Consider the following 9,352-nt stretch of genomic DNA (forward strand, 5'->3'; position numbering starts at 1 on the left):
TTTTTACTCTAGGGCAACAAATAGATCAATCGTCCTCGAGAACAGATAGAACCCTTTCCATCGCTTCGTAGGAACTCCAAGAGAAACCTAATCTGGCCACCGCTTGGAGCAGCCTGGCCTCACGCCAAGCTGCTCCCCCCTCTCTTATTCTCCCTTCTCTTTCTCTGGTCCTCTCCCTCTCATCCTCTGCTCTTTTCTCTTTTCTTCTTCACCCCCTCACCCTCTCCCTCTCAACTTTTTTCTTCTTCTTCTTTGGTCTCACACGTTCGGTAGGTCGTGATCCACCCCTTGCCGTCTCCTCAGTCATTCCTCTCCCGTCTTGACTCAGATCAGGTGAGAATTGAGTAGCTGCTCATCAGGCGTGGATTTGTGTTGTTGGCCTTGCCGCAGCTCTGAGCTTGTCCTTGGTGGTCTTGTCGGGGTTCTCCTGATCCTCCCAGATTGATTCGTTGGCTCCTCCCTCTGCCGATGTTCTCTAGGCTTGCAGCAGCTCATCCTTGAGTTGGTGCTCTGATCGGGTTTGGCTTTTTGTTGCCTGCCGACCGTTGCTCCAACCTGCTTCCAGATCGATACGTTTTCTCCTCCTCCCTCCACCAACACTCTTTGGGCCTATAGCCGCTCATCCTTGAGTCGTTGAACAGTTCGAATGTGCCTTTATGCCGCTGACCAAGCCATACTCTCTTTTAGATACTTAGTAAATTCAACAAGTTCTCAACTTTCCTCCCTGATCAAATCGTTTGCTCCACCGGTGCTACTTGAAAGGCTTGCAACCCGCAAGCAAGGTTCAAGGTATCGGATTTCGACAAGGTTTCTACCCATGGGGGACCGAAATTTTGATCAAAACCTGGGAATTTTAAGAAACCAGAGAATTTTTCCCGGTTTGATGGAAACTTAGGTTTCGACCCCCAAACAGTGTTTTTTCCTTATTTTTTGCGTACATCCTATTTTAGACATTTCTAACATATTCACAGCATTAGTTTCATAAAAAAAAACACACACATAAAGTCATACTTGTGTGGTGAACCAAAGGTTCGGTTATCATTACGCTGAGTTGTTGACTGAAATATGTTTTAGGTAAATGCATTTTCAAAAACATAAATAAAATAAAAAATCATTAACATGCAAAAAAAAAAAAAATCAGCCACCATACATGCGTAGATCGGGTCCTCCTAAGTAACATATAAAAACTTTACATAATTCTACTCTATTTACAAGTATATTCTATAAAAAAAAAATGATTTTGGGGAAATTGGGACTTACCTTTTTGTCCAAGCTGTCTTTCTTACATAGATGAAGCAAGAACCACCCTTAGATTCAACTTTGTTAGGCAAAAAATAGAAATCTCCATTGTTTCCCCAAGTTTCCCACTCCTAGGAGAAAAAACTAAGAAGAGAGGGTCGAATTCTACTAAAGAAGGCTTGGGTTTCTTTTCAAACTAACTTGTATAGGACCTGGTTCCACCCAAAAGGTCAAACCATTTCGGTCGAAACATGGGAAATTTCGTCAAATTTGGTCTAAACCTATGACTTTTAAAAGTCACAGGACATATCGTTTCGACCCCTAGGGATACAGTTGTAACCTACAAAATTTCGCAAGTTTCGATCGAGTTCTCGAACCATGCCCGCAAGGCCGCCAACCATGCTAAGCCAACAGCACTTTGTCGATGCCCTCCGCAAGGTTGACGCCCCGTCTTCGCGGCTGTCTCTTCTGCGAGGCTAGTTCTCGCTTAGTCGAGGCCCTCCGCAAGGCCCACGCACCGCCGTCATGTCTGCCTTTTTATTTCCATCTATGGTTGAAAGAGAAACAAGGAAACCTCCCAAATACATTTGTATAGATAATGATGGTTAATACAATGATTCACTCAAGAGTGGTTCTATGAAAATGAGAACACTAGGTTGTGCTTCTTATTTTGTTACTTCTATAGATGATGCTTTTAGAAAAGTTTGGGCATATGCTTCAAAAACTAAAACTAAATATCATGATTTGGATGTTTTTAAAAAAATCATGCTACGGTTGAAACAGAAACAGTGAAACCTCTCAAATGCATTCGTACAGATAACGATGGTGAGTACAACGGTCAATTTAAGAAGTATTGCAATGATCATGGTATTCAATATGAAAAAATAGTACCTAAGACCCCACAACACAATGGTGTTGCAAAAAGGATGAATCGCACTATTATTAAAAAAATCAGGTGTATACTCTCGAAGGCAAAGTTGGCAAGGTGTTATCAAGGAGAAGCTACATGTACTATTGCAAAACATTTGTACATGCTCCGAAAGATGAGCGGTCAAAGTTTAACCACAAGGCAAAGCAGTGTATTTTCTTGGGATACACAAACAAATTTGATTATAGGTTATCGGATCCAATTGAGAAGAATGTGATCAAAAGCAGAGATGTGGTATTTTTTTAAGACCAAACAATTGAATACTTTGAGAAAGTTGAAAAGCCTCAGCCATTTATTGATGACTTGATTAATTTTAATCCAGTTCCTCCATCCATGGCACAAGCTGATGATGGAAAGATGTGCAAGATGGTGATAATGATGTTCCCACATATGGTAAAAGAGATGATGAACAGGGAGAGTAGCCTCCTCAAGAGCCACCAGTTGAACCTCAATTACGAAGATCTACTAGGGAGCACAACCGTCTACTAGGTATCCACCACATTAGTGTATTGTGCTCACGAATGCAAGTGAATCGGAATGCTTTGAAGAAGCAAAAATAGGATATCATTGTATTTGTCAAGAAATTTTTAGAAGGTGATTTTATCTTTCTTTTGCTCTATGTTGATGACATATTGATTGTTGGACAAAAATTAGCTAAATTGATAGCTTGAAGCAAGAAATGAGCAAGTCCTTTGCTATGAAGGATATGGGAACCTGCACAACAAATTTTAGGCAAGAAAATATCTCGTGATAGGAAAACAGGAAAAAATATGGCTATCACAAGAAAGGTATATAAAGAAGGTGCCCGAAAGGTTCAATATGGACAAAGTGAAGCTGGCTAGTTCCCCACTTGCAAATCACTTCAAACTAAGCAGTGAGCAAAGCCCTTCAATTGACCAAAGAAGAGCAAAGGTGAAGAAAATTTCACATGCATCAGTTGTAGGAAGCTTGATGCATGCATGGTGTGTACAAGACATGACAATATGACATTACACATGCAATTAGAATTGTAAGTGGATTTCTGGCCAATCCTGGCAATGACCACAAGAAAGCAGTCAAGTGGATTATGAGGTATGTTAGAGCTTAATACAATGCATACCTATGTTTTGGAGGTGATAAGCCTGTGTTGTAAGGATACATAGATGCAGACACAACAAGTGACGTCAGATCAAGGAAGTCTACACCAGTGTACCTATTTAATTTTGTAGGGGGGCAATGTCATGGAAATCCAAGTTGCAAAGGTGAGTAGATTTATCAAATGCAAAGGCTGAGATATTGCCTTAGTTGAAGCCTACAAGGAGATTTGTGGATGAAGCGGTTCATTCAAGAACAAGTTTAAATCAAAAGACAAGTACATTATTCATTGTGGCAATCAGAGTACCATCCACTTGAATAAGATCCCGAGTTTCTATTACAAGATCAAGCATATTGATGTAAGGTATAATTGGATTCGGGATGTTCTAAAATTGAAACTTATACAACTTGAGAAAATGCATATTGACAAGAATAGTGCAAATACATGATGATGACAAAAGCCTTACTCAAGGTAAGACTTTTGCAAAAGCATGGCAGGTTTGGGTTTGGCAAATCTCTCCCCATGAGTCGAAGGGGGAGTTTGTTCCTCCTCACGACACATAGAGGGACACCCACAAGATTTTGGCAGTGAAGTCACAAACTACCTTCAGCACATCTCATTTAAAAAGGTAAGGGTGTCAATCAGTCGATTCAGTTCGGTTTCAATTGAGCTTAATCACTTTCAGGCTAATAATGGGCTAGAACAAAACCAAAATATTAAGTCGAGTTCAATTGTTTGTTCGGGTTGGCTTAACGTGATCTTATCGATCCATTATCGGGTTATCCCCCATTCAATTTCATTTTTCATACGTACATACATACATACATATATATATATATGTATAAAATACTTACCAAATCAATTATTACAGATTTTACCAGTTTTTCATTTTTTACAGAGTTCGATTTGGTTTTCTATAATTTCAGTCGGTCACTATCAATCACCCCGATAGATTTTGGTTTCTACCAGTTTTATAAAATCCCAACCTAAGACGCCCAATAAGGTTTCGATTCAATCTAGGCTGAACTAGTCAGTTTCGGTAGGTCCGATCAGTTCAGGATGAAATTTGGCACCCCTAATAAAAAGGTGAGGCAAGTGTCTGAAGAAAAATACTCTTCTCCTTTCTTCGATAGTACCCTTCGTTCTTCTCCTGGTTTCCGTGTTCCAGTGAGTGGTGAGTAAATATAGGACGGGAAAAAATCAATTTTTTGAGTGCTCTCCCTTCTGCTCTTCATACGCTGATTGCAGTGAGATGGCGTGACTGAGTTCTCCTTGGCCAGAGAACAAGGAAAGATGTTGTAGGCTTTCCTATATTTGTCATGCCAGTACTGATGTGAGAGTATTGTATTTTTTACGGATCCACCTATTATTTTGGTGAGTTATTTTGTTATCTAATAGTGGGTTATTTATCTTAATACTTGGTAGCCTCTATTTGACTATGGAGAACTGTCCTCCCATTATCATAGTGGAATAGTGGAAGAGCAATCAGGATTTGATCCTGTGGTTTTTCCCCTTTACCTTGGAACAATTTTCCACATAAAAATGGGTAAATTCATTTGTGGTTTGGCTTGAATTTAATTTATCTATATTATTAGTTTTGCACATATTTTGTTGTGTATCTCCATTAATTTTCAGACAAGAAAGTGCTCGTCTTTCCCAACGATACCCACACACACACTGTTGTGGATCCAATCAAAATTGCTAAAGCTTAGGATGGCATCAAAACCGGCCTTTAAACCCATGGATTCTTGACATGCCACCTTTCTTCCATGGCCGAAGTCCTCAACAACTTTCAAAATAGGTGTCTTCTACTCTGTTGGCTGGAATCCTAACAAGAAATGCAATAACATCTCCCAAACAAAGCAATAGGAGAAGCTAAAATCCTCACCTAAACAGATGAAGGGAAGAAGAGCACACAGCTGTTGTGGATCTAACAAATATGCAAAGCCTTAGACTGACGGAGCACATCAAATCAGGCCTTTCAACACATTAGGATCCCGATCCTTGACCACTGTCACAATAGGCGGCAGGTAACCTCTTTCAGCGGCTCTTTCCAGCGACCAGTAATGGAACAAATTAAGATAAAAACCGAAGCGACCGCATCGGTCATCAGAGAATAAAATAGGAGAACCATATAAAGAACCCCAAATTCAACCTAGTATGCAACTGCGTGTAAATTGTGAGGATAGAGAATTTACGGAAATAATACGCAATTTTGATCCCCAGATCGACAACTGGCACAGCGTGGTATCGAGAAAATTAGATCAACAAAGCCATCAGACCAAGCAATAACCAAGAGAATTGCAAGAAAAAAAAAATTAAGAAAAAAGACACAAATAATGAACGAGATGAAGCAAATGCTGATGGCCGTGAATTTGCAACAGAGAATCCCCAAAGAAAACCAAAAAACCATTTTGTCAGCGCGAGCATATACATACACATGCACACAACACAAACTTTCATAAACGTTAAAATCCTCACCAGAATTTTAAGAAAGCAAAATCCTAAGAGAGATTAAATCGTTATGAGAGTTTGTAAGAAGCCCGAACCCTAATTGCAGTGATTCACTCTCTCTTTTACCTCTTTCATTCATCACAATTAATCAAGAAGAGAGAGTGTGTGTGGTACCTTGTTGCAGTCCGCAATGGTGACACAGTGTGTACAACATGCGCAAGGGATACATGCTTCAATTCCAGCCATTCTTTCTTTCCTCTTTTCGGTGTTCTATTTTTCTTCTTTTCTTTTAATCATTTATTAGCTATTATTCCTTCCGCTCAACACCCCCTCTTTTTTCCACAAGAGTCCGTTCTGCGAACGCGAACAGTTCCAGAAAAGGCAGAAGCCCTCCCCTCTGGCCCTCACACCCTTCATTCTCTCTCCCATCGCATCAATCCGTTTATTAATAACAAATAAGTAAATAATTACTTTACAGGGAATGACAGAAGTTGTATACATTAACACTATATGAGATTCGGTCCAGCGCAGGAGAAACAGTTTGGTTTGGTACATTAACGCGTGGTAACTGATAAATTCCGTATTTTGCCACAAACCAAAAATCTCTCTCGTTGTGTTTTTGGGAGGGGGAGGGGGAGGTGGGGTTGTACACTGTACATGTTTAATTGCCTCACCGAACCTCCGTCGTCGTTGACATCTTACACTGTTCTCAAATATCTATGGCACGGAATACGCATTCTCCCATCAGGTTTTCAACCCGTACAAAAGCCATCAACCAAAGGTATATGCTAATACCAATCACGAAATCTGAGCCACTCTTACCAACACTCGACGGTCCCGACCTTTTCACTTTCCTCGTTGCCTGTCCTAATTTGTTACGGGATTCCCTTAACACGCAAGGTGTGCGGGGAATCCCTTGACCGTATCATTTTAAGGTAGGGATAGATACGTTAGACCTGGTCTAAGAAAGTAATAAGGAAAACTACATGATTACCCATTTTTAGATTTATTTTTACCAAACTACCTAACTTGTGTTTTAGTCCACAGAAAAAATTTACAAAATTATCCAAAACAGTGATTCTCCTTCATTTGCCTATTTGTTTTGATATTTTTACCCCTGGTTTGCCCTCCGACCCCATTCTCTTCTCTTCTTCCTTCAACAATGAGATTGCCTACAATCAGGTCCCTACCTTGCTGGTCATCTCACCACTGAACGCCGCGCCGGCCTTGCCACCATCATCAACAATGCCAACAACACAATCAGGGTCATGGAGGCATACGTGCCCACCATCGGTGCAGCTCCCCCTCACCGCTTGGTAGAATCATCTCCTCCTTCCCCTTCTCGGGTTCTTAAGACGGTCTCCTTCCCTTGTTTTTATTTGTAATTGCGATTTATTATTGCAAATTCAGAAAAATTAGGCTGAGGAAAACCGTTTTCTACCAATTTTGGATCTAAAAGGGTTTCTTGATTTTTAAATTCTGCATGAAGTCATATCCAAAATTGGTCATGAGGGTTGCAACGGATGCTGGTCGCGACAGGGTGGGATGAGGCGTAGGTTTTAGCCGATGTCGATTCCTGATTCCATGTGTTGAGACACTGATGCATAAGCATTGGCTGCGATTTGGTGTTGAAATAGCGACTTGGATTGAAGAAGGTAAGCATTTTCATCGGCAATGTTGTCACCAATTGTCTGCATCACATACGAGAACGCTTGGTGCCGTCTTTGTTCACTTAAGTGACGCAGGAAATGTGGCAATCGAAGCATGCCTTCGATATTCCTCTCAACACTGATTAAATCGCTAAGATGCTCACTGGAACGTCGGTATAAGAACAAGTTCGTTCTTGTCTCCTATCCCAATGGCCTCAAATCCCTCGGTCTGCTTTCCTTTCGCCAAGAGGATGTCGAATCGCTTCTTGCCCAAGTTAGTTTTCTTCACTCCTCCCTTCCGACAAAAATCCTTTTCCTACTAAAAGTCACTTTTCGATTCTTGCCCCATGACGCTTCATTCCTATCATGTGTTCAAAACGGTTTTCTTGGACTTAAGAGAGGTCGGAAATCTCTGCTATTTTTGTATTTCTTATACCACGACACGAACGATGACTATGAAGGTGAGAGATGCTCTAAATCGGTTTGTTGTTTTACCATTGCTTCTGTCTTGCCACTGCAAGCCTCCATCGCAACTCGCTAACCATCATCCCACCGTTGGCTTGTGCATCACCCAGCCGTATACATCGCCCTACGCAACACCGCTACAACACCAGTCACTGCAATCACCCATTCAACCTGCCCATCGCTTCGCTGCTAAATTGCTCGTGCAACCCCTAGAATGCCGGATACTCGGGATAGTGGTGGGATAAAGATGCTCGGGGAGGGAATTACTAAATTAGGGGTAAAATTGTCAACAATGTAGGAAAAGGAATGGAAATCACTGTTTTGGGTATTTTTGTAATACATAAACATGATTTGTGTTTTTTTGTTAACTAAAACACAAGTTGGATAATTTTAAAAAAAAAATAAAAAAAAAAGAAACTCAAAAGTGGGTAATCATGTAATTTTCCCAAGTAATAATGACACTCTAAATAGGTGGGTGAACCCTCCGTGCACCGGGTGTGGGAAACTTTCTCCTTTGTCACTGTATCAATAAAGGAAATAATTGTTTGTAACCAACCAGTGAACAATGTGTTGTAACGGGACTTATATGCCCATCTCACGTGCTTATCCTTTATGGGTGATAAAGAGAGTTGTATCTAATCTCACCCACCATCTCCCTCCCCTTTCATTCTTTACCTCTTCCTTCCCTCGTTGGCTCCAGTTCTCCCTCTTCCCTCCCTTGCAGGCTCCGGCCCCCTCCAATGATGGCATGATAACATCTCTATCTTCTTTCTTTTTCCTTCTAAAATCAAATAGTAACAAGTGCATCTAAGTGACAACCTCCATGGATTTTGGTGTTGCATTGAACAGACTTGGAATCATGAATGATGGGGTAGTGATCGTTAGATTTTGGATTTCTTGGCCTTAGAATCTTCTAAATTTAACCAATGACAACAAGAAACATAACCTTACCCCAACTGAACGGGGTCGGCTACATGAATTCGATATGGAAAAAGGAAAATAAAGAAGCAACAAAAGAAGGAAAAAAGAAATAGAATGGGTAAGAGAATATGATAAAGTAGTATTCAAAGATGCATCATAGGATCATCACCTACAAGGGGGTCAGCTACCCGAGTCCTTGTCCTCAATAAACTCTATCCATGGTTATACTAGAATCGAATTACCAAAAAAAAAAGTTATACTAGAATCGAGCCCCACCATATGCATATGTTTTCTCTCCACTTCGTCAGCAGTCATTTTGGGCATGCCCCTACCTCTTCTGATTCCCTCCAAATGAATTTGATCATTCTTCCTTACTAGGGCATCAATAGGTCTTCATTGCACATGGTCATATCACTTCAATCGGCTCTCGTGGAGCTTATCTTCGATTGGTGCAACCCCCAATTCGTTTCTAATACAATCATTCATTGCTATCTCTCCTGGTTTTGCCGCACAATCCTCTTATCATCCTCATCTCCGCTACATTCAGTTTTGTCAAATCACTCTTCTTGACTATCCAACACTCTGCTCCATATATCATAGTTGGTCATATAATTGTTCTAT

General features: G+C 40.7%; 1 protein-coding gene and 1 long non-coding RNA gene across 5 annotated transcripts in view; both read right to left on the bottom strand.

The window, feature by feature from the left end:
* LOC122071331 lies at positions 1–987 on the bottom strand. Its single transcript, XR_006138152.1, has 2 exons — positions 845–987; positions 1–680 (listed from the first exon to the last, which is right to left on the bottom strand). It is a non-coding gene; the product is annotated as an uncharacterized LOC122071331 (long non-coding RNA).
* Positions 1–6,290, bottom strand: part of LOC122071326 — a 66,092-nt gene extending 59,802 nt beyond the window's left edge. Inside the window, exons 1-2 of one of the 4 annotated variants that reach the window (XM_042635660.1) lie at positions 5,871–6,290; positions 5,131–5,253 (exon numbers count right to left, since the gene is read on the bottom strand). In XM_042635660.1, coding sequence (XP_042491594.1) covers positions 5,131–5,210 — 80 coding nt within the window. In that variant the 5' untranslated portion in view covers positions 5,211–5,253; positions 5,871–6,290. Of the gene's footprint in view, positions 1–5,130; positions 5,254–5,723; positions 5,827–5,870 lie in introns of those variants that run through there. The other 3 variants (XM_042635663.1, XM_042635661.1, XM_042635662.1) reach the window with 3 other exon arrangements.
* Between the last annotated feature and the right edge of the window lie 3,062 nt (positions 6,291–9,352).

This window comes from Macadamia integrifolia, unplaced genomic scaffold, assembly GCF_013358625.1.
Source record: "Macadamia integrifolia cultivar HAES 741 unplaced genomic scaffold, SCU_Mint_v3 scaffold_210A, whole genome shotgun sequence".
Classification (NCBI taxonomy): Eukaryota; Viridiplantae; Streptophyta; class Magnoliopsida; order Proteales; family Proteaceae; genus Macadamia; species Macadamia integrifolia.